This window comes from Schistocerca piceifrons, chromosome 4 (genome assembly GCF_021461385.2).
Source record: "Schistocerca piceifrons isolate TAMUIC-IGC-003096 chromosome 4, iqSchPice1.1, whole genome shotgun sequence".
Taxonomy (NCBI): Eukaryota; Metazoa; Arthropoda; class Insecta; order Orthoptera; family Acrididae; genus Schistocerca; species Schistocerca piceifrons.
This window is the reverse complement of record NC_060141.1, coordinates 458,403,287-458,429,160: the sequence shown is the minus strand read 5'-3', so window position 1 is coordinate 458,429,160 and position 25,874 is coordinate 458,403,287. Positions and strand designations below refer to the sequence as shown.

The following is a 25,874-nucleotide window of genomic DNA, read 5'->3' as shown; positions in this document are numbered from 1 at the left end:
TTGTGGTCAGGCATTTTGTTGGCAGATTGTTTTGACTACATTGCAGAAGTTTTGCTGTGAAGGCCTACACATCCTCCACACAGTCTCAATCTCTCCCCATGTGATTTCCATATTTTTGGGGCCCTGAAGAAAGATGTTTGTGGGTGTTGATTTGCTTCAGGTGAAGTTCTTTGCTTGGGTACAATGTTGGTTCTGCAGGCAATCAGAAACATTTTTTCATGAAGGCATTGACCATTTTGTCTCACAGCAGGCTAAATGTAACAGTTATAGCAATTACTTTCAAAATAATAAACAGTTTACTTGCCTTTTTCTGACAGTCTTATTTTCATTTGACTCCCCTTATAATATCAATCATCCATTGTTTTCCTACTGTTAACAAAGTTCATTTTCCTCTTACGAGAATTTGAAAGAAATTAAAGAAAGCAAAAGCTATCATTGGAGGATGTAATCATATTAAATCTTTGTTATGTATTCTTATTGTTCATAATATTTAATAATACTTTGTATATACTTCACACTACTTCATCAGTTGTGCTACCACTTACTGGCTGTAAAGTCAGGCCATTATAAGACTTTTAATAGAAAGCTGGTTTAGGAAATGACAAAGGTGTGAAAATCTTATTTGTATGCCTTGAATTTTGTAGCTGTCACTGGAGATACCCGTAGCTGGAGATGGACTTGTATGTAGTTGTATTCATTCTGGAAGCATTGCTATTATTTTGTTTCCAGTCCAGCAAATGGCCAATTCATAATTTGTGTTTTCTTCTGCTGTCAACTTTGTCACATGGAATCGAGTCTGGCTCCTCATTCTGATTCACAAAATGAATAGTAATATTTTCATTTCCCTTTTTAGCAGATTTGATGTTTCTGTTTTGTTTCAAACACGCATGATTGTTCCTGTTTCATCTTTAAACCCATTAAAGCATATTTTGTCATAAAATTTGAGTCCTTTAAGTGTTTGTAGAATTTCTAGGGAGAATGAATAAATTTAATGCGCAGCGGGGTACTTGATGATAAAAACAGATAAGGTACAATATTTCTAGAATTATTGAGCCAAAACATAGATGCTTGTGGCACAACAAAAATGTGAAACAACTTGAGAACAAGAATGCTGCATAAATCCATATAGTCATCATGTTCCATAGATAACATCAAGAGGAAGGACCTTCAGAGATGTGGAACACATCAGTGTGTACAGGGTGATTATAATTAAACTTTTGCTACTTGAGGCAGTGTAGGCAGAAAACTATATACTGTATCCAACTTTTTAGGAATTATGTTGAATCTGTGAGCTGCAGGCTGTGTGATGTTAGGAGTTAAATTGTCATGACTTCCTTTTAGGGCTCGGTACTGGCACGGCGATGTAAGGTTGAAACATCAGTGTGCATTACACTTGCAGACAGTCAACATGGGTCTGGACAAGGTGAGCAGAGCTTTACTTGTGAAGCTGTTTTGTCAAAACAAAAGCAGTAATGCTGTTGCTATTCATGAGTATCAACACATTAAAGAAATATGAAGAGGCCCTCTTTCTGCACCTGGATAGAAGAACATGATTTGGAAGGTCAAATTAACGGGTGATTTGGGAATTGCTCCTGGGAGAGGCCGAAGGGTAATTGTGTCACAAATTGTCAAAGAAGTTATTGTTACCATAGCTGAAAATGGTTAACACAATGTGTGATCTTCAGACACTACATGAGCTGTGTAATGACAACTGAACAATCCATGGTTCACCATTTGAAAAACGCTGTGTACAATTGTGAAACGGTATGCAGGCTGTTGCAGATGGAGATAGTCATCGCATTGAGCAACATTTGTAATCTGTAACATAAACATGGTATGCAGTTAACAAATGTTACACTCTCATGTGGAAATAATAATGTGTTTCTTTCAATTGCTTGTTTTTTTATTTCTCTTCTGCTTGTCCTTACAAAAGTTTCCACGAATTTTCATTGTCCTAAGGTCACACATTTTTCATGAGGGTCCCTATCAAGCAGCAAAAGTTTAAATATAACTACCCTGTACATTAACATAAGACAAAGAAATCATAGAAACCTGATCTGTAAACCTTACGAACAATAGATTATCACTATAAAGCTTAATGCTATCTAAATTTAAATTTAGATTTAGAAAAAATCTAAATTTAATCAAGTAAGTTAGTAAGGAAGCTGCTGCATTGAAAAGAACGTCTACCACTTCAGTTTTACTACATAGCTGCTGAGAAAATAGTTGTACACATTGTTAAATAGTGAGATAGTGAGTCTTGTTGACAGTACATCACTACTTATCACATAGCTTTACAACAAACACTGCTACTTGTCATGTACATAACAGAACTTTTCAAGCCATGAATCAAGATATTCAGATAATGTGTTGAAAGAGTGCTTATGAGATATGATTTTATTTCTTTTTTTAACCGGTAGAGATTCCAGATGTATTGCTTTGTGTTAGACAGCAGCTTTACACCATAGTACATAACTCCACTCTGAAAGCTAGATGAGGAGTGATGTTTATATAAAAATTATTTTTGTATCTTGTATTGCAACTGCATAGATCACAGTTCACCTTAAACTGATATATATTATCAACCACAACAAAAACTATGGAGTATATTTATTGGAAAGTGAGTGTAAGTACTCTTAAGATCCTTAAAAAGGTTCCTGCAAGATGTACAGAATAATATTACTGCTCATATCTTCTGAATAAACACCTCATTTACTTTAAGTAAGAGTAAATATGTGCAGAATATTCAAAATTTGTCTTTATGTCAACACAATAAGAAATTATAAATTATAAGGCCAAAACATCCTGAAGTGAGTTACTTAATTAGTTTTTCTATGTGTTGATTCAATTTAACTTATTGTGCAACTGGCCCCTAAGGAATTTTACACAGGGTTAATTTCTATATCTGATGATGGTATTCTGATAAGTTTATTTGCTGTGCCACTGTTTCTACTCTCTACAAACAAATACCTATAACAGTAAATGTGCTGATTATGTTTAAGTCCAACACATAAACTATTCAGCAGTGCAAATCTTATTTAAATTTGTTGCAGTGTGTTGTAGACCATAATCTATCCAGTGTAAATATTAACATGTCTTGTCTGACATCTGGGTAGCACACACTGTAATATCATATCACATGGAAAAATTTAATAAGTAAATAATAAATAGAGGCCTTTTTTTGCCCTTTGTTTGAAATTTTGAAATCACATAAACATGAGGCCTTATGAGGTTAAGATTCAAACTGTGAGCTGTAAACCATTTACAGCCTGGTCTTCTACCATGTAAGCTGCATCTGGTAGGGATGAGTTGGGACCTTGATCAGTATTTTGTGTCATCAACAAACATTTAGAATCGCCAGCAAAAGTCACTGAAAGCTTATTTATTCAGGTTAATGATCTTGTGGGTCTCCATATGTTATATTCACCCATTTAATGTTACTTTTACGTTTGTGAATCAAACAATGGAAAATCCAGGATGCAATGTAACAATACCAGAGAAGGAAAGTTACTACTCTTCATATAGCGGAGATGCTGAGTCGCGATAGGCACAACAAAAAGATTCACGCAATTGTAACTTTCAGCCATAAAGGCCTTTGTCAGCAGTACACACACACACACACACACACACACACGCGCGCGCACACACACTCATGCAAATGCAACTTGCACACACGTCTGCAGTCTCAGAGAACTAAAACCACATTGTGAGCAGCAGCACCAAAGCATGATGGGAGTGGCGACTGGGTGGGGCTAAGGAGGAGGCTGGGGCAGAGAGGCGGAGGGATAGTATGGTGGGAGTGGTGGACAGTTAAGTGTTGCAGTTTAGACGGAGTGCAGGAGAGAAGGTGCAGAGGGGGAAGGGGGTAAGTAGCGGAAAGAAGAGAAATAAAAAGACTGGGTGTGGTGGTGAAATCGCGGCTGTGTTGTGCTGGAATGAGAACATGGAAGGGGCTGGATGGGTGAGGACAGTGACTAACGAAGGTTGAGGGCAGGAGGGTTACGGGAACGTAGGAAAGTTCCCACCTGCACAGTTCAGAAAAGCTGGTGTTGGTGGGAAGGATCCATATGGCACAGGCTGTGAAGCAGTCATTGAGGCAAGGGATATCATGTTTGGCAGCATTTTCAGCAACAGGGTGGTCCAGTTGTTTTTTGGCCACAGTTTGTCAGTGGCCATTCATACAGACAGACAGCTTGTTGGTTGTTATGCCTACATAGAATGCAGCAGTAGATAGCACACTGGACTCACCTTTAGGTAAATGATGGTTCAAATCCCTGTCCAGCCACTCAAATCCAGGTTTTCTGTGATTTCCCTGAGTTGCTCCAGGCAAATGCTGTGTTGGTTCCCTTGTAAAGGGCAAAGCCAATTCTGTTCTCTACCCTTCCCTACCCTGATCTTCACAATCTGTCTCTAAACGACCTTGTGGGTCATAGGTGATGGGATGTTAAACCATAAATATTCCTTCTTTGCTTCAGTCTGTCAATAAAACCCTTTACTTTTGTCTGACACTTTAGCAATGTTTTGTTCTTGTCTGTTTGCCTGTCAGTGACTCAATGCTTCAACTATATGGTGAGTTGTTACGTTCACTCCTTCTACTATTAATACTTATATTGTGATATTCCAAACAAATAAAATGACTTGCTGGTACCAGGGGTAAAGATCAGTTGGCACACTCTGAATGAAACTTTGTGTTTGGAATTCTTAGGCTTCCAGATGGTAACAAATTGATATGGTACCAGTGCATTGGTGAGCGGAGTGAAATGCTCAGGTATATTTGCTTTGTCCTTAGAAGACTTTCTCCTTGTGTTGACCTACAGACAGAGCACCTAGCTTGCTATGAGCTTTGCATGCCTTCACTCAGTATCAGCCCAAGGCATAATCTTCTGGAGCAAAGTAGCTATGGGCAAAATTTGTTTGCTGTACGCTGGTTTGCAGTGGGGATATTATGATAACAAAGATCTAGCAATTTGTTTATTGTATAAAGTATGCAATAAAAATATTATGATAACGAAATATCTAGCAGAAGCCTCTTAAGAGATCTTGAGACTCTACACTCACCATCCTGGGAGACATCGCCGTACTGTAGGCACCATTAGAGCTGGCAGGATGTTTTGCTTGCTCAGTGATACTGAGGGTTATGCCGGCAGTGACATAGCTACTGGCTGGGTCACCCTAGCTGGACAGATCTCAGCAGATGGACATGACAAAGAATGTCCCACAACTTAGGGCAGAGAAGGCTGCGTTTTTTCATAGAGAGCTCTACTGGCAATGGTTGGGTGCAGGTACAGCAACCCTGGATTTCTTGAGCCTGGGCTGGTCATTGCCGCCAGACCTCTTTGACCATGAATTCTTGGTGTACTTCAGAGACCATTGTTATGTGTAGCACTGAAACACTGTGTGTGTTTCAGGGAATGGGGGCATTGACATCACTAACTGGACTGCGAGGGAAGTCCTCTATAAAAACCTCTCAACCTCAATGTGTGCTAAGTACTGATGAGGTGAATGGCTGTTGAGGTAAATCAGTCTCTAGTGGGCAACCTGTGGGACACATGCTGCCTCCAGTTGTATAAGGCTTGTTCAGGCATGCGGGGCTCTGTCTGACTTGACATTTGTTTCTCTAACAGTGCGTGTGATCCCTACGGAGTGACCTCAATTCACATCTACTTGTGATGGGATGGGTGTACCATCAGGTAGTACCTACACCCACCTAGCAAATATAGTCAGTCTGCCTGAGAAAATGTATCAGAATTATAATGACAGGGCACTAGTGCGCCATAACACTTTCATTGTAATCAAGATAGCAGAAGGAACCATTGAGAAGGTCTCCCTTTCTACACTGATCAGCCAGAATATTATGACTATCTACTGAATAGCCGGTATGTTCACATTTGGCATGGATAACAGCAGTGATGCATCATAACATGGGAGCAATGAGGCCTTGATAGGTCATTGGGGGGAGTTGGTACCACATCTGTAAACCAAGGGGAGGAGGGACTATGAACTCTGATACCACGTTCATTCACATTCCATATGTAATTGATTGGGTTCAGATGTGGTGAGTTGGGGGGCTAGCATATCAATTGGAACACACCACTGTGTACCTCGAACAACTCCATCAGACTCCTGGCCTTGTGATATGGTGCATTATCTTGTTGAAAAATGCCACTGCCATCGACAAACATGATTGACATGAGGGGGTGTACATGGTCTGCAACCACTGTACGATACTCCTTGGCCATCATGGTGCCTTGCATGAGCTCCACTGGACTCATGGGTGCCGAATGCAAATGTTCCCCAGAGCATAATGAAACTGCTGCCAACTTGTCTCTGTCCTGCATTGCAGGTGTCAAGGAGCTGTTCCCTTGGAAGATGACAGATTTGTGCCCTTCCATTTCCATGATGAAGGAAAGTATCTGGATTCATTAGAGCATGGAATGCCTTGCCACTGCACCAATATCTGGTGTAATTGGTCATGTTGTGAGTTAAGTCATAATTGCAGACGTCGTGGTGTTAACATTAGCACAAGCGTGGGTCATTGGCTGCAGAGGCCCATCAGTAGGAATGCTTGGTGCACTGAGTGTTCACACTCACTTGCACTCTGCCCAGCATTAAAGTCTGATATTAGTTCCACCACAGTTCACCACCTGGCTTGTGTTACCAGTCTGCCCAACCTACAATATCTGATATCTGTAATGACAGGTGGCCGCCCAACCCCATGATGTTTGGACAGGTTTCACCTTGGTTTTACTATGTGCTGATGACACTCACCACAGCATTCCTCAAAGAACTGAAAAGTCTTGCAGTTTCCAAAATGCCCGTGCTGAGCCTCCAGGCCATCACAATATGCCCTCGGTCAAACTTGGATAGATTGTATGCCTTCCCCATTCTATACATGGACAGCACGCTCACTAAATGCACTGTGCATGTGTCTGACTAGCAGTCATTCCTCGCCAGGTGACACTGCTGTTGCCTGGATGGATTTTTATTGATAGTAGGTTGGTGTTCATAATGTCCTGGCTGATCAGTGTATATTTACAAGGTTTTGGAGGGCTTTGCTGGGTCCTTAAAAATTGTTAAACAACTTCATAATGGAACACTTCTAATTGCACCTGTCACATTGTACCAACTATCTAAGCTACTGGGATGATAGGCCTTAGGTGACCAGTCTGTTGTGGAAGGATTGCATAAGACCCTTAATTTCTGTAAAGATGTGGTTACCAGCTTTGATATAATGGAGATGTACCATGAGGAGTTATGAAACGAATGGGAAAATATGGATGTCATGCAAGTGCAGAACTATATGGGGAGAGTCAATGGCACATTGGAAAAGACTGAAAAGATTGCAACATTTATTCTAACATTCAGTACATCTACATCCACATAGATAATGCACAAGCCACTATACGGCGCATTGTGGTGGGTACCCTGAGTCCTTTCTTTTCCACCTGCAAATGGAGCAAGGGAAAAATGACTATCTGTATGCTTCTGTATGAGCCCTAATTTCTCATTTCTTATCTTCGTGGTCCTTACACGCAATGTGTATTGACGGCAGTAGGATTGTTTGGCAGTCAGCTTCAAATGCCAGTTCTCTAAATTTTCTCAATAGTATTTCTTGAAAAGAACACCGGTTTCCCTTCAGGGACTCCCATTTGAGTTCCCAAATCATCTCCATAACACATAGTGCTGTTTCGAATGTGCTGGTAACAAATCTAGCAGCCCACCTCTGAATTGCTTCGAAGTCTTCCTTCAGTCCAACCTGGTATGGATTCCAAAACTCGAGCAATACTTAAGAATAAGTCACACCAATGTCCTACATGTGGTCTCCTTTACAGATGAACCACTCTTTCCAAGAATTCTCCCAATAAATCAAAGTTGACCATTCGCCTTCCCTGCCACAGGTCTCCCATGATTGTTGCACCCCATATCACTTTGCAACATTATGCCCAGACATTTAAACAACTTGACTGCATCAAGCAGGATACTAATAATGCTGTATCTGAACAATATGGGTTTGATCTTCCTACGCATCCGCATTAATTTATATTTTTTCACATTTAGGGCCAGCTGCTATTCATGACACCAACCGGAAATTTTGTCTAAGTCGTCTTGTATCTTCCTACAGCCACCCAACTTTGATACCTTACCATACAACACAGCATCATCAGCAAACAACCGAAGATTGCTGTCTAGCCTTTCAGTTAAATTATTCATGTACATAGAGAATGACAGCAGTCCTATCACACTCCCCTGGGGCACTCCTGATGATACCCTTGTCTCTGATGTACACTTGCTGTCGAGACTTGGTTCTATTATTAAAGAAGTCTTTGATCCCCTCACATATCTGTGAACTTATTCCATTTGCTCGTACCTTTCTTAAGAGCCTGCAATGGGACACCATGCCAATGCTTTCCAGAAATCTAGAAATATGGAGTCTACCTGTTGCCTGTCATTCATAGTTCTCAATACATCATGTGACAAAAGAGCAAGCTGAGTTTTGCATGAGTGATGTTTCCTAAAACCATGGTGATTTGTGCACATAAGCTTCTCATTCTCAAGAAAGTATATTGTATTTGAACTGAGAGTATGTTCAAGGATTCTGCAGCAAACAGAAGTTAAGGATATTGGTCTGTAATTTAGTGGGTCTGTTTTTTTATCTTTCTTATATACTGGAGTCACCTGTGCTTTTTTTCCAGTCGCTTAGGACTTAGCACTGGTTGAGAGATTCACGATAGACAGGGTAGGTAAGGGACCAAAGCCGTGGAGTACTCTTTGTAAAATTGAACTGGGATTTACTTGCTTACAAATCTTTCAGTTATTTCTTTACGCCAGGTATGCTTGCTACATTGTCGTCCATAGGGGAGTCTGCCTGGTGGTCAAATGACGGTATGTTGGTACGATTCTCCTGTGTGTGATTTCTTGAATGTGAAATCTAAAACTTCATCTTTTGTTTTGCTATCTTCAACTGCTACACCAGACTGGTCAACAAGGGACTGAATGGAAGCCTTAGGCGTGCTTAGCGATTTTACGTACAACAAGAATTTTCTCAGATTCTCTGCCAAATCCTTTGCTAAGATCTGATGGTGGTATGCTTTGCGCATGAATGTTTTCACAGCCGCATCTCAACTAACCTTAGCTTGTCATCATTTATGAATTCCCTTTTGAATCGAGAGCAGAACAACCTCTGTTTCCTCATTATCTGCCAAATTTCGTTATTAAACCAAGGTGGGTCTTTTACATCCTTTATACACTTACTAGGCACATTACTCTCCAGACCACAATGTACAGTTTGCTTACTTTGCCCATAATTCCTGTACATTCATCTTAGTGGAACTGAGTGATGTTAATTCACTGTCTAGTGAGATGCTAATAACTGCTTATCTACTCTATCTAGCAGAGTTTGTCTGGATTTAGGGAACAGCGTAATAAGTAAACCTCATTTACCAAATTGTACTAATTGTCAAATCATAATATAATTTATGTTGTGCTTATCATGTCAACTCACTTAATAACTGCTATTATCATATGTAGAAGCAATGTAGTACATTAACCTACATTATTATGCATTTTTGATTATGTCAACAATATAGTCAAAATGACTACTGCATTGTAAATTAACTAGGCTTACCATTGTCCTATATCACATGTACAAACAATGTACTAAAATGGACAAATAAACAAACATAGGTAAGTCTGCATCACCTGCTAACTCACAAAGTGGACAAAAGTATGTGTCTGAATGATCATGACAGACAGTCATTGAAGAGGATTGTGACAAAAATATGAAGATGTCAGCTGCAAAATTCACTGCAGAACTGAATTTCACTCTCATAAACCCTGTCAGCACCAAAAAAATATGAAGAAGGTTTTATAAGCAGGAAATTGCAGACAAGCTGGAATTTCAAAACCACTCATCAGTGATGCAGATGCCTGTATCAGGAAAACATTGTTTTGAAGCCATAAAACCTGAACTTCGGAGTATGTGAGGAAGTTATTTGGTTGGATGAGTCTTGTTTCACATTGTTTTCAATTTCTGGCCTAGGTTACATCCCATGAGTGAAACATGGTGGGTATTTGGTGATGATTTGGGCAGCCTTATTGTAGTATTCCATGGGTCCCATGGTTATTATGCAAGTTCACATTGCTGCCAGCGATTATGTGACCAGTTTTTGGTTGATTAGGTCCACCCCATGGTACAATATTTGTTTCCCAGTGGTGATGCTGTGTTCCAAGACAATAGGGCTCCTGTTCACTCCACTTGTATCACCTAAGACTGGTTTTGTGAGCACAAGGATGAATTGTCACATCTCCCCTGGCCACCACAGTGACAAGATCACAATTATAGTAGCCTCTATTGATTACTAGTAGGCTAATAATTTTTACTGTTTTATTTCATTAAAAAAATTGTGCAATGATGAGAAATGTGGTGGATGTAAATCTTACAAATGTTATCGTACTGCATGTCATGCCATTGATGACATCATAAGCCTGTATAAACACATGGAGACAATTATATATTTTATTATTTCTTGTTGTTTATTTTATCATAAATTTGAAATGTGTTTCACTTTTGAGCATTTTGTAGTGTAACTTGGATACGTACTTCAAACTGTGCTCCATGTGGTGCTATTTTTTCAAGCAGTTTGTTATTTTGTAATGTTCATTTATCAATGGATGCAAGTCCAGAACTAGTCAGCATCAATAAGTAAATGGGACTTTCTAATGCAACGTATGTTGGTATTCCAATCATTTACTTCATTAAAGATAAAGTTACAGACATACTTGACTTCCAGTGTGCTGTAGATCATAAATTAGAGGAATTCATGATCTTTTAATAGGGTGCAGAAAGTTGCCTAACCTATTCACTATCTGAATGTAATGCACAGTACAAATGTAGATTCAAATTTTAATGTCCACCGTTTCAATTCTACATAGGCCCTAATGTGAATTAAACATTGTTTATTACTTTTCTTCCAGGAGGTTCACATTCTTATAACTCATTGGAAATGTTGTTGCTGCCCTTGTGCACAGGTATTATTTAATTTTTCTCTTTTTTGTATGCAGGATTATCGTTATATGCCTGAACCCAATTTACCACCTCTCTGGCTGTTGATAGATGATAAGCCTCTGCCAGAGAATGTTGACAGTCGTGAACTGGTAAATGTGGAAGCACTAAGGAAGGAACTTCCCGAGATGCCTGAAGAAACACGAAATAAATTAATTCAGAATTATGCATTATCGCTGGAGACTGTTTTTATACTAGTGGTAAGCAATGTATCACAATATGCAATGACACTATATTGTATCCATGCGACTGCAAATATAGGCATACAAAATAAGGACTGTATACTTACTCATGCTTCACAGAGAGAATTGAATAATAATTATGTGTTATTTAATACTTGTTTGTGTGTGTGTGTGTGTGTGTGTGTGTGTGTGTGTGTGTGTGTGTGTGTGTGTGTGTGATATTTCAACTGCAGAGTTCACACTGTGACTCTCTCTTCATTTCCGTACATGTCTTTCACTCTGTGTCTGAGGTTTCTCTGAAAGAGCGTTCTCTTTCTTGTAGCTGCATAACCATATTAGCAAGTTTCTCACTTCTAATACCAATCTGCACTGTGCAGAGCTCACATTCTTGCTGATAATTTATAAACTTGTTCATACAGTTATGCAGTTACAAGAAAGAGAAGGCTCTTTCAGAGAAACCTCAGACACAGAGTGAAAGGCATGGATGGAAATGAAGACAGAGTCAAAGGGTGAACTCTGCATAGTACATTCAAAGAAAATGCAAGGCTCTTGGGAGAGACACTTAAGCACAAAGTGAGTCTCTTAAGCACAAAGTGAGAAACATGTGGAAAGACAAGAGCAAATAGTGACAGAAACTCGTTAACTGTAGGTATGAAACAGAGGCAAGCAACAGGTAATGCCAGAGAGAAGCAAAAAAGTGCAAACAGATTGTTTCAACAATAACAATAGGACTCCAGGAGAAATGGGTGTGTCAAATAAGTGTAACAGGAGATCACCAAGAGCATGTATTTACTTGAGAAATTAGTAAAATTAGAATCAGGAGAAAGCCTGACGAATGTGCTGAACACTACAGAGAAAGTGAGTCAGTAGACTGCCCATGGGTGGTAGCAGAAGCAGTTCTGGAGTGGACACGGTTGTGGTAATTGTTCAGTGTGAACTGTGTCAGTAAAAATAAGCCACAGATGCAATCAAGAATAAGTTTACTAAAGGAGAACATCTGTATGAGTCATTTGAATGCTGAAGAGAAAGCAGAAATCATAGAACTATGCACAATATATAGTGAAGTTTTCCACTTGCCTGGAAAGATATTATCTTAACAACAATAGTATCAGGCATGAGATTAAATTGCTACATGAAACAGAAGGTAGGCTGATATGCTCGAGATCCTACAGACTACTGAAAGCAATGAAAGTGCTCCAGCAGGAAATAGAAAAGATGTTAGAGGATGACGTTATAGTACCAAGTAAAAGTGGTAGGAATTTTTCCTTGATCTTAATTCTGAAAAAGATGGATGCCAGTGGAAAGCAAAACTGGCAAATAGTCACAGACTATAGGAGGCTTGATGAGATCTGCCTAAATTCAGTATATCTATTGCCAAGAATAGACAAAATTCTTGATGGTCTATGGAAGCCAAAGTACTTCTCGACCTTCGACTTAGTGAAGGGCTATTATCAAGTCTTATTAGATGAACAGGATTTCAGTATGCCATATGCTCATTACGAGTGCAAACAAATGCCCATGGATCTTAAAACAGCTCCTAGTACATTTCACAAGTTAATGAACTCGGCTTTGACGGGGCTACAATGTGACAAATTGTCGATTTATTTGTGTGACTTGGTAATGTTTGGCTCCTTCTTAAAGGAACATAATGTGCAGCTGTATGAGGTATTCAAAAGGCTTAGGCTCCGTAGTTTAAAGCAACAAGTCGACAAGTGTGAGCTTTTACGAAAGTAAGTGTGGTACATTTGACATATTTTATTGGCCTAGGGCTTGAGACCAGATCCACAGAAGGTCGAGGTGATAAAGGAGTATCCACTGTGTGGGATATTGCCGACATTCTATAAGCAACTTCAGAAAAATCGCAAAGCTGCTACGTGAGTTATTAGAGAAAGAAGTGCCTTACACCTGGGGTGTGGAGCAAGAAACCACTTTTCAGCATTTGAAATAGAAGCTGATCAGTCTGCTTATACTACAGTACCCAGGCTTTGAAAAGGACTTCAGAATTACCACAGATGTTAGCCAGTGAAGTATTTGAACAGTTTTAAGTCATGGAAAAATAGGAAGCAACTTACCTGTCACATACATGTTAAGGATGCTGAACAAGGCAGAAAGAGGGTACTGTATGATTGAGAGGAAGATGTTGTCTATTTGTTGGGCAGTGAAATATTTTAGACTGTGTTTATTTGGGAGAAAGTTCCTGATCTGCATAGACCGTAAGTGCCTAATTTGGGTAGGTTGTATACCCAATCAGTTATCAGGATAGATGAAATTTAGGTAAAAGCTGGAGGATATGACTATCAGATCCTGTACAAGAGTGACAAACAAAATCAAGTCGCCAACACCCTCTCATGAGAGAGAGAGGTTGGGGCAGCTGGTGTGTGATGGGAAGGTGACAGTAGCCTATGTCAAGAAACAGTGGAAACAAAAGCCGTGGCATGGGTTGGGGACCCAAGGCAGGCAACAACAGTGGGGCTGTTTGCGCACATGAGCAAGTGGCAAGGACACGCAACACGAAAACAGCTGATCCTAGAACAGTAAAATATATTATTCAGGAAAGTGAAAACTGCATCATAGAAAAGTATATTCGGAAGCAAGAGACAGCTGAGTCAGGAAAGACAGAAGAAATAATTGTGACTTAAAAAACTGCAGTATGAAAACAGTTCCATGTTTCTCCCACTGGATGACACCAAGGAATAGAAAGAACCTATGGACGAATAAAGAAGTACTGAGTACGGAACAGTGTGAAGAAAGATATGGAAGAATATATCCAGTAACGTGAAAGTTGTCAAAAGAATAAGCTCACTTGGAAACACATAAAGATGCCTCTATACATCACAAAGAAACCTGAGCATGTTTTCGAAAGGTGTGACTTTGATGTAGTAGGTCCATTAAACCAGACAGATAAGGGAACAAGTATATCCTACATTACAGGAAGCACTGATGAAGTTAATGGTAGCAGGACCCATTGAAAGGAAAGATGCCAGTACGGTAGTGAACGTGCTAGTTGAGGACATTATACTGAGGTATGGAATACTGTAAGTGTTGTTAAGTGATAAGGGAAATTATTTCATGAATGAGACTAAGAAAATAGTATGTAAACTGCCATGTATCGAGAAGATACAGGCAACAAGCTACTATCCTCAAGCTAATGGAGCATTAGATAGGTTGCATAAAACATTAACGGAGATGTTGCGACACTATGTAAATAGAGCGCAGACAAAATGGGACAGTTGGATTCCATTTGCAGTTTTTTTGTATAATACAACACCAAATAGGGCAACAGGTTATATATCACATGAATTGTTGTTTGGAAGAACATGCAAGATTCCAGGAATACAGTGAAACCCCACTTCTACACTTATCAAGGGGCCTCAAAAAATGGTGTAAAATGCAGGAAAATGTAAAATGTGGGAAATAATGTTTTAATCTGTAAAAGTTGTGTATAGGATACCCCCTTGCATTTTCGCACTTTGTGTGTGATGTATGTACATAACAGGCATCAAAAGACTTGTCAGGGACTTGTTTATTATCTAATAAAGGTTTATTATCAAAAAGAAACTGCTGATGTTACTGGAACTGATGACTGTCCGGGAAGTAGGAACATTTAACTCAGTCTCATACATCATAATCGATGTTTTTCAAAGCCTGCAGCTGTCATCTGTTATTTAAATATTGCACTAGTTACATATTTTTTTACACTTAGCACGGCACATTTCGAGAATTTTTTCTCGTTGTCAAGGGCAAATAAGTAGATACATATTTTGTGTTGAATTTACATGTGTTGTTTCACACCTTAGCAGTTAAGTCCCATAAGATTTCACACACATTTTTGTTGTTGTTGTTGTTGTTGTTTTGCGTCTCTCCTGTAGTCTTCTTTTTTGAGGTTATCAGGTTCTGTGCCTCCTCAGCTATGTAGAAAACCACACACTCACAAATTATCACTTACATTGTTTTTGTAACATCGCAAAAAAATACATACGTAAATACTACACTTGACAAAGGGAATAAATTCTCAAAATACATTTTGCTCAGAATGAAAAACTTGCATAACCCGGACTGTGTTTATACTAAAAAGTAAAAACATTAGAGCAATGCATAAGTGAATGACGGTGTCAACTAGTGCTACAAGTGGCCAGATGCTGAAAATTGCTAAATATGATTCGACAAAGGTGACACTATGATCACAACAATTACGAAAATGCATTTGTGCAGTAGAGACAATTTGGAAATGACTGTTGTGATTGCTCATAATATATTTATTCAAATGAACCTAGTTACTTCCATCAACCGCAATACCAAGTAGGGTTTGGTGGCGGCGGGAGATACGGCACGAATTGTTGCAACTGTTACACGTTTACCGGTTCAAATCCACTGAGTATAATGCTCTGGTGTAAAGAAACTTAACCACATAGTGTTTATAAACACTACTGGATGGCCAACATCATGCCAGCATCATTTTTTTCTCCACAAACACTTTTTTGTAATGCGTAAATCGTGGGAAAATTATAAATATGTTGATGCAAAAGGAGGCACAAATTAACAATGTGGACATAGGAAATTTGATGGTAATGATAAAAAATGCCATAAACGGCAGGAAAATGTTAATTCTGGGAACGTAAAAGCAGGGTCATACTGCGCTACATAAAGATCTGGCTGGAGTGAGGTATAACTGTGATGATTATGTGGCAGAGCTACAGGAGGGCATGCAAGAAATGCAACAATGCACAAGAACACAGAATGCACATGTAAGATAAAAAATAAGGAATACTGTGATAGGGCTCAGAATCCAAAGGAATTTTACTGTGGAGATAAGGTTCTGTTGTTTGATGGGAGTGTACAACGAGGTGGATCATGGGTTGGGTTGATTTAGGGGAGGAGACCAAACTGTGAGGTCACCAGTCTCATCAGATTAGGGAAGGAAGTCAGCTGTGCCCTTTAAAAGGAACCATCCTGGCATTTGCTTGAAGCGATTTAGGGAAATCACAGAAAACTTAAATCAGGATGGCTGGACATGGGATTGAACCGTCATCCTCCCAAATGCGAGTTCAGTGTGCTAACCATTGCGCCACCTTGCTCGGTTGGCGGATCATGTAAGTTAGATACACAATGGTGAGGTCCATACATGGTGGTAAAAACGAGGGGCCTAATGTTGTAATCTGTCTGAAATGAAATAAATGCCTCACAGTTCATGCCTGCATGCTGAAGGAGTTTTTCTAGTTGGAATCAAGTACTACAAGTGCAGCAGTGCACAGAAGTGCAGAACATATGTATCACTTTAAAGCAGGAAAAACTGAAAAGGCACAGGGGCTAAAAGGACAGTTGGCAAGGCATTAATTACGAATAAAGAAATTAGGAATCTTAAACTTTGTGGGTGAGGTCAGTAAGATATTGTTAGGAACACTAGATGGAAATGATGCCATGTACTTTAAGACAAAGCTAGGTATTCCTCTTCTAAGGAACAGAAGCAACTGCTCCAACTTACTACAGAGCAAGTGACAATAGTTGAAGCACCCTTGACTAGTTTTAATCAAATGGTAAGCTCCATAGAAAAAAATGAAGAAATTACCATGCATGGAATGAAGCAATTAAGCCGACACATGCTAGAATTTGAGAACAGTACTGACAAATGGTTACAAGTTACGTGTTAAATGTCTCACTAATAGAGAATGATGTGTATAACCTCTACAAAATGCTACCATTACCATCAGAAGGGGACAGAATGAGGCATTTATTTATGTATGTTGCCCCAGGGAAAGAGGTACTGATAAATAATGATGTGAAACGTCAATATGCAGAGTTAAATAACGAGCAGTTAGAGTGTAAGACAGTAGATCAGAGGCTTAGAATACGAAAGCAGAGATTTATACTTTTGTTCACTTGTGATCATGAGAAGTTTGAGGTTAAGATGCTGCAAACAGTGTGAGAAGTTCTGAAGAATTATGTGCAGAATCTGACTGTGTTAAATGAAAGTCTGTGGGCACCAGTAAGTAATAGTGAATGGCTGTTTTTCCCTCAGTAGACAAAGGCTTTACCATCATCTGTCATCACAGAAGTCCCACAGATATCATGCTCCGAGGCAAAGGTAAGATAAAAATTTTAAGTAAATGTCATGGGTATACAACTCAGATTGTGATACAGTCTGAACATTTAAAATGAACAAATGTTCCCAGTAGTGATACTGTGCCCAACTTTTGCATGGAAGTAGTTAGCTGCATAGTGAATAATGAGAGGAAGAATATAAGTGAACATAGGCTGGAGCTCTGAATACAATTTGCAATTAGGCAGTTAGATGACATAACTGCAGCAGGACATAAGTTGGCTGAGGCACAAAGTGAGGTTGAATACCATGAGCCTTCAGCAACTTTTCGTTATTTCTCTTTCTAGAGTTTTAAGGGCTCTTGAGTAGTAGCTATAGTGATGTTATGTTGTCTTTACAAGTATTGTAAATGTTTCTGATACTGTTTTAAATTTGTGTGCAAAACAATTGGTAATGATTGTTGTAGAAAAATGTGTTAATTTTGTGGCGGTGTTCGTAGTGACAAACACTTGGCTGTAGAAATGGCTTACGAAGTCACCGCCACACTTTTAATAGCGGGCCGACCGGTCTGCTGGAACAGTGAACAGAAAGATGAAAACCCAAACACTCTGATTAAATAAAAGTCGGTACTTATCTTTATTACGAAGATACAGAAACACAGTAGTGAACTCAGTGTCTACAGAAATCTGTCTAGTTCGAGTCGGAGCGGCTAGGTCAGCGTCGGCTGACGACAAACAACAACTCTGCCACGATGAACACACAACTGACTAGCAAGTACACAATTCGGTGGCGAGTATACAACTGAGCGGCGAATACAGAACTGTCCTAGCGCTCGCGACTCCAGTGCTTAAGAAGCCAGAAGCCAGCGGTGGCGCGCGCAGACTTGCGGCGATTTGCTGTCTCGCTGGCGCTGCTTATGCGGACGGCGTCCGGACTTTGATGCTGCCAACCTTTTGGCAGCGGGCTCGGGTGGCATTACTGGCTAGGACATAACAGTTAATGTGTTAAAAACACTATCTTAAATCAGTGCAGTGCTCAGAGAGAGATATAATCAGGTACTGCCCTACGAGAAGCACTTCCAGAGACAGTGAAGAGACAATTTTTCACAGATCTCTAGTAGCTGCTAGACATGTTAGAAGTAGAGTTAGAAGTGGTATTTATCAAAGTATTAAGACAAAAATGGACAAATGCTGAAGAATGGTAATAGTGGTAAAAAGTGTGGAAAACTAGTGTAAAGTGTTTTCTCTTTCAAGTCTAAAATTGTTTTTATGTTATGAAGTGTACATCAATGTATCAAGTGTAGTTCATTGTAAAGTTGATTGTAAAGTAATATAGATACTCATCCTACCAGAAAAGAGAATTGGTAAGATAATACAAAATGTCTTGTATTGTAAAATAAAATGTATCTTTAGTCCAGGTTTTAGAATATGTAACAATGATATTGAGGGTGGAATGTAAAAATGCAAATGTTTCTCTTACAGCGAAAGATTGATTTATACGTATTTCTGTCATGGTCAGTTGTAAAGCAATTACGTGTCTCATTTGAACACTATTGCAAAGCAAATGTGTATGTTTTCCCATTAATGAAATTTTTCCCTAGGAAGGAGAAGTGTTGCTTACTTAGAAAATGCAACTAACAGAAGTCAGAAAGAATAAGTTTTTCTAGAAAGTACTCAGAGTACAAAGGTGATACCCCAGGAAGGCAGTGGCTTGGGCAGTGGTCAGCAATGTTACATCGACTGACGAGGCATCACGTGAGCTCACATGGAGAAACCGTGAGTTGCAGCAGGGTGTTGTTGGGGACCATATATAGTCATATACTAGACCCCAAAGGGCAGTGGCTGAAAGCACCAGTGTGGAAGGGGTGATGCAGCCTGCTGCACAGATAAAAGGCAGGTGCAGTGTCACCCACAAGACAGTTTAGTACAGACAGTGGTCTAGGAGGGATGTCAGTGTAGGTCACGCCTGGGGCCAGGACTTGTAGTATTCTCTCTGGCTCTGCTCATGCTCATACTTAGCCACATACCTCCCTCCAAGGAATTTTGCAGTCAGGAGTAGTGTACTTTTCTTCAAGTCATTATCCAGATAAACAATTAAATTTTATAGTTATTCATGTCTTGTCTTTGCTTATTTCCAGACCAAGTTCCATAACTCTTTCAACCTTCCAGACAGCCATCTCCATGTTAGCTGACTGGAAAGACTTTCTCCAGTCTCCAATGTCTTTGAGCATCTAGACCGCTCGCTAAATGTGACAACACATTCACACAAGCAGGCACACCTCATGCACACCTGACTGCTATCTCTGGCAGCTCCAACTGTAGTACAGCAGTCACATCAAACAAAAGCAGCAATCTGGAGTGGGGCAGAGAAGGGGGAGGGACAGCAGGGTATGATTGTGGATAGAGAAGAGCACTGTTTGACAGAGCATGCAGGGCTAGATGCCAGCATGACAAGATAGTCAGATGCAGCTTCAGGAGATTGTGGGGCAATGAGGTGACGGGGGCAACTAGACTCTGCACGTTCTGCCTGACAGTGCTCATCTTTGCCCCCTCCTATGCCCTGCTATCCCTCCCTCTTCTCTGCCCCACTCCAGAGTGTGTGTGTGTGTGTGTGGGAGGGGGAGGGGTGTTTTCTGAAGAAGGCTTTAGCCAAAACCTAAATGTGTAACAGTCTTTCCATTGTGCCTGTCTGCAGCTCAACGTGTCATCTTTACAGTGAGTAATCAGCTAGCCTTTGCATAATATTGTTGATATTCCAGCCAGGATTCTCCATTGTTGGAAATCTTCAGATTGTTTATTCAATTAAACACTTAGAGATTACAATTATGAACAACTTAAATTGGAATGAGTATGTAAATAATGTTATGGGGAAGGTGAACCAAACACTGTGTTTTATTGGCAGAACACTTAGAAGATGCAACAGGTCTGCTAAAGAGACTGGGTGTCTGTCCTCTTCTGGAGTGCGTGTGTTTTCTTTTCTGAAGATGGCTTTGACCAATGGTAAGGGATCCAAAAAAGTTCAACAAGGGTAGCTCATTTTGTATTTTTTTGCAAAATAGGGGGTAGAATATCATTAGTATGATACACAAATTGGGATTGCAGTCATTAGAAGAAAGGTGTCTCTTATTGCAGTCAGATCTTTTGACAACATTTCTGTCACAAACTTTCTCCTCTGAATGCAAAAAAAAAAAAAAAAAATATTTTTGATGCTAGCCTGCAAAGGGAGAAATGACCATAGCAATAAAACAAGAGAAATCAGAGCTTGCACAGGGAGATTTAAGTGTTCAGTTTTCCATTGTGCTGTTTGAGAGTGAAATGATAGAAGAGAGATAGTTTGAAGGTGGTTCAGTGAACCCTTTCCAGGCACTTACTTGTGAACTGGAGAGTAATCATACAGATGTCTTTGTGAAAAACTGACAACTGGAGAGGAATGGAGGTCCTGGTCCTCAAAGACCAACATACCACACTTGAGACAATAGTGAAAAAAGTGAAAATCAGCCATGGATCAGCTTTCAACATCTTGCGTGACATTTAGATAATCATTGCTGGTCACTGGGTTCTGTTTCTGCTCATATCCATTCATAAAACCCACTGAACAGAGACAGCAGTGGAAAATTGTGTCGGAGCCAAATCAGGTGACTTCTTTAGCTGCCTAATCACCCTTGACCTGTCGTTGGGTGTATAATTGTGACCAAAGGCAAAAAGAAAGAAAGAAAGAAAGAAAAAAGAAAAGAGCAATGGAACCATTGCTGGGAAAGGTGCTTACCAACCATCATCGGGTAGAGTGATGCTGAGTATGTTTGAGGAATGCCATCATGTAGTGCTAACAGGATATGCTTGTATAGAGCAAACTGTCAGGGGAGCACACTTTCGAAATTTCCCGATGAATCATTTCTGGGGGTGTTTCTGCTCCATGAATATGCCGGCAAAGGACACAGTAACAAATGCTGCTCCTTTAGGATATAGAAATTGGCCCCTCACCCCTGTGTTCTCATGACATGTTTTCTGTGATTTCTTCCTCTTTTCTAAGATAAAGAAACCATTGCATTGCAAGCAGTTTTAGGATGACAGCTCGATTTTCAAGGTGGACCATTACCTGAACAGCTAAAATGCAGACGTCTACATCCAGTCCAAGTCATCCATCACAGGTAAAAAAATTTTGCATTGAAGGGTGAATATGTAGGGAAAGACTCAACATCACCAAGTTCCATGGTTGCAGCTCAATATTTTTCAGGTGACGATTAAAGCATCATGACTACCCCTCATATGTCCATTTTGTGATGCTGTATTTGCATGTTTTTGCTTTTTACGACAGGATTTTGTTGTTTTCTCAGAATGGCCTCAGTATTGATTATTAATAATGCAAAGTAAATGTTTAATTTACAGAGAGAAGGCAAATTATTGCAATATTTTGAAGACATCATGAAACAAAATCCTAGCAGAAACCCACAGAGAGTTGCAAAGATTCTTATAATGGATTTTCTTACTGCTTTAAACAGAAAGAATGTGGATCTGGATAATTGGTGAGGAAATTTTTTATACTTTACTGAACTTTTAACTGTAAGCTCTTTTATTTACAAAGAAGTCACATAGAGCAGCCACATTTTGTAAATAGGTTTAATCTACTAGTTTTGTTAATAATGTTTTGTTCATGTCATAGAGAACCATGTCTTTTGTTTACAGCCAAGTACCAGCAGGTTTCCTAGGAGAACTAATAGATATGCTTCAGAATGATGTTATTAACTTACAAGTGACAAAGAAAGTTCTGGAAGAACTTCTTAGTGGTCCAGCAAACAGTCCAAGTGAGGTAAAGATATTGCTAATACATTTCACTCATTCATCATACATCTTAGCAACCAATAAAAATTTGTTTGAAAGGTTTTCAGGATTGCAGCTGTCATTGTAAACTTTACCCCATGACGTTTCAATTGGACATTACCCCATGACGTTTCAATTGGACACCTGCCAGTCATCTTCAGGTGAGCCATTGAAGACTGGTGAAGATATTCTCCACTCCACCTTATACAGCACACTGATAGTATTGGCACACATGTGTCAGTTTCATGGTGACAGAAAGACGACACTGCCCAGCGGCAGCGCCCTTGCTGGTGGAACTGCAAGGATCAGCTATCTTTGGCATTGCCAGGATTCCATGCATTATCCAGCTGGTAGCCACTGTCATGGTTTATTAGATTTTCTGCAATGCATATTTCAGTGGATTCTTTTATAATGTAATCCCAAAAAGACATTGCAGTGGCCAAAATTAAAGATTTGCCATATTCCATTGAATGTCAATTGCATACGTGCTGGGTTGCAGAAGGCAAGTGCTACGTTCTTCAACTGTGCTTGTTGTTTGTCCTATGTAGGCCATACCAAACTGATAAGGTATTTTCTAAATTCCTGCTGTCCACAATAACAAATTATCCTTCACTGATCCCAACAGGTCCGAAATCTTAGATAGTGGGTGGGAAAGCACTTTCACCTGAAAATTACTAAGGGTTCTTGTTATTATGAAGGAAATATTTCCAACGAAGGGAAGAAAAGCTAGGGACTTTGCTGGTGCATTCTCCTCTTTGTCCACATCCCGGTTCTTGGTTTTAGCTGAGAATGCCCTGATAATTTACCAGGTTGAGTATCCATTGTCTGTGAACAGCGTCCGGAAATGTGCAAGCTTGTTAGGTGAACTATCTGCATCCGACACTGTATGGCCCCTATGTACAAGGGTTTTAAGCACACTCATGGTTTGGGATGGGTGATGGTAACTTGAAGAGTGCAAGTACAAATCAGTGTGAGTGGGCTTATGGTAAACAGAATGTCCCAGAGAGCCATCAGTCTTCCATCTAATCAAAACATCCAGGAATGGGAGACAACCATCTTTCTCTAATTCCATGATAAACTGAATGTTCTCACGAATGGAGTTAAGACATTGTCTCATGAATGGAGTTAAGAGATTGTAAAAACTCCATTAACTTGTCTTCTCCTTGGTGCCACACTATGAAAGTATCATTCACATACCTCCAAAAAACATTGTGTCTAGAATGGACATTCAATGAAGTATGACAAAACATTAATTTTGCCCACAGCAACATCTTTTTGGGAATCCATTACAAAAGAAGAGTGCCTATAACACTTCTTTGGGGAGCACCGGTTATTACTTCTGTTTTAATCGATGACTTTTCATCTATTACTACAAACTGTGACCTTTCTGACAGGAAATCATGAATCCAGTCACACAACTGAGGCGATATTGCATAGGCATGCAGTTTGGTTAGAAGACGCTTGTGAGGAATGGTGTTAAAAGCCTTCTGGAAATCTAAAAATATGGAATCAATTTGACATCCTCCATCAATAGCACTCATTACTTCATGAGTATAAAGAGCTAGTTATGTTTCACAAGAATGATATTTTCTGAATCCATGCTGACTATGTGTCAATAAATCATTTTCTTCAAGGTAATTCATAATGTTCGAACACAGTATATGTTCCAAAACCCTACTGCAAATTGACATCAGTGATGTGGGCCTGTAAGTCAGTGAATTACTCCTATTTCCCGTTTTGGGTATTGGTGTGACATAAGCAATTTTTCCAGTCTTTAGGTACAAATATTTCTATGAGCGAGCAATTTTATACAATTGCTAAACATAGAGCTACTGTATCAGCGTACTCTGAAAGGAACCTGACTGGTACACAATCTGGATCAGAGGCCTTGCCTTTATTAAGTGATTTAGGCTGCATTGCTGCACTGAGGATATCTACTTCTATGTTTCTGATCTTGGCAGTTGTTCTTGTGAAAGAGTTTCAGAAAACTGTGTTTAATAACTCTGCTTTAGTGGCACAGTCATCAGCGACTTCACTGTTGTTAGTGCACAATGAAGGTATTGATTGCGTCTTGCCACTGGTGTGTTTTATTTAAGACCAGAATTGAAGCACACGCTATACTTTGATCTTCTGCAAAACTGGGGGGTCACTAAAATGATCCAATTAATAGTTTAGTCCCTTTGTCAAGTAAAACCTCTACCCATACTATTTCGCAGGAATTATCTGCTTCAATTTCACTGCAAGGTAAACTGCTTCTGAGAGCAATAAATACTCCACTACCAACTGTATTTAATCTATCCTTTCTGAACATTGTTAGGTCATTTGAAAAAATTTCAGCTGAACTTATTTCAGGCTTTAATCGGATTTCCATACCTGTAACTATTTGAGCTTCAGTACTTTCTGTTAGGGCTTGGAGCTCTGGTTCTTTCCCAACACAGCTACAACAATTTACAATCACAATACTGATTGTTGCTACAACTACCTTTCCCCTTTTAGATGGACACCCTTTTGTGGTTTCCCGAGACCCTCTAGCCCAAAAAACTGCCCAGTCCCTTCCACACAAGCCCCACTACCTGTGTAGGTGCTTCCTGTATGCGGTGGACTCCTGACCTATTAAGTGGAACCCAGTAACCCACCACCCAATGGCCAAGTCAAGGGATTTGCAGCCTACACATCACAGAACCCCCTGGGCCTCTAATTCAGACCCTCCACTCACCTCTGCACCAAAGGACCACAGTCGGTTCTACAGATGATGCTGCAGTTAGTGAGCTCCACCTTAATATGACAGAAGCCAATGGCCTTGGTGTGCTGGCACTGCGAATGGCTGAAAGCAAGGGGAAACTACAGCCATAATTTTTCCCGAGGGCAAGCAGCTTTACTGTATGGTTAAATGATGATAGCGTCCTCTTGGGTAAAATATTCCAAAGGTAAAATAGTCCCCATTCTGATCTCCAGGTGGGGACTATTCAGGACAACATCATTATCAGGAGAAACAAAACTGGCGTTCTACAGATCGGAGTGTGGAATGTCAGATCCTGTAATCGGGTAGGTAGGTTAGAAAATTTAAAAAGGGAAATGAATAGATTAAAGTTAGATATAGTGGGAATTAGTGACATTCAGTGACAGGAGGAACAAGACTTCTGGTCAGCTGAATACAGGGTTATATATACAATATCAAATATGGGTAATGCAGGAGTAGGTTTAATAATGAATAAAAAAATAGGAGCACTGGTAAGCATAGTGAATGCATTATTGTAGCCAAGATATACATGAAGCCCATGACTATGACAGTGGTACAAATTTATATGCCAGCTAGCTCTACAGATGATGAAGAGATTGAAGAAAAGTATGATGATGTAAAAGAAGGAGTACTACAGATGTCCAATGGTGAGGGCGTGTGGGCGTCGACGTTGGTGGAAATCGTGTGCGTAGGCAGGCACACCACAGGTACTTCCATTTCGAACGAGGTGGGTTGTGCAGGCGGAGCGGCTAGAGGCAGGTCCACTTTGTAGTCAGTCAGCCACCGTGGCTGGATGTGACGGCGGCCAGCCCGGGAGTAAGCGGGCGAGGCAGTCGACGGTGTGGTGGAGGCGTGTGTGGCCCTTAAGTGGATCAAGTCATCCGTAAAAATGAAAGCACGTAGAGATGCTCGGTCACAATTGTGCGGGAGTGTGAGGTTGTGTGCAATGTTGACATGTAAGGGGCCGTCCGATGACGGGACCTCGGTATTTGTCAAAAGAATGAGCACTCGGTCATCAAAAATCACTATAGAAATG

At 40.0% G+C, this 25,874-nt stretch overlaps 1 protein-coding gene across 1 annotated transcript in view; it reads left to right on the top strand.

Annotated features, from left to right (window-relative positions):
- Nucleotides 1-25,874, top strand: part of LOC124795447 (glutamyl-tRNA(Gln) amidotransferase subunit B, mitochondrial) — a 127,812-nt gene that overhangs the window by 89,221 nt on the left and 12,717 nt on the right. Inside the window, exons 7-9 of the mRNA XM_047259469.1 lie at nt 11,062-11,262; nt 21,667-21,803; nt 21,964-22,087. Coding sequence (XP_047115425.1) covers nt 11,062-11,262; nt 21,667-21,803; nt 21,964-22,087 — 462 coding nt within the window. The remainder of the gene's footprint in view (nt 1-11,061; nt 11,263-21,666; nt 21,804-21,963; nt 22,088-25,874) is intronic.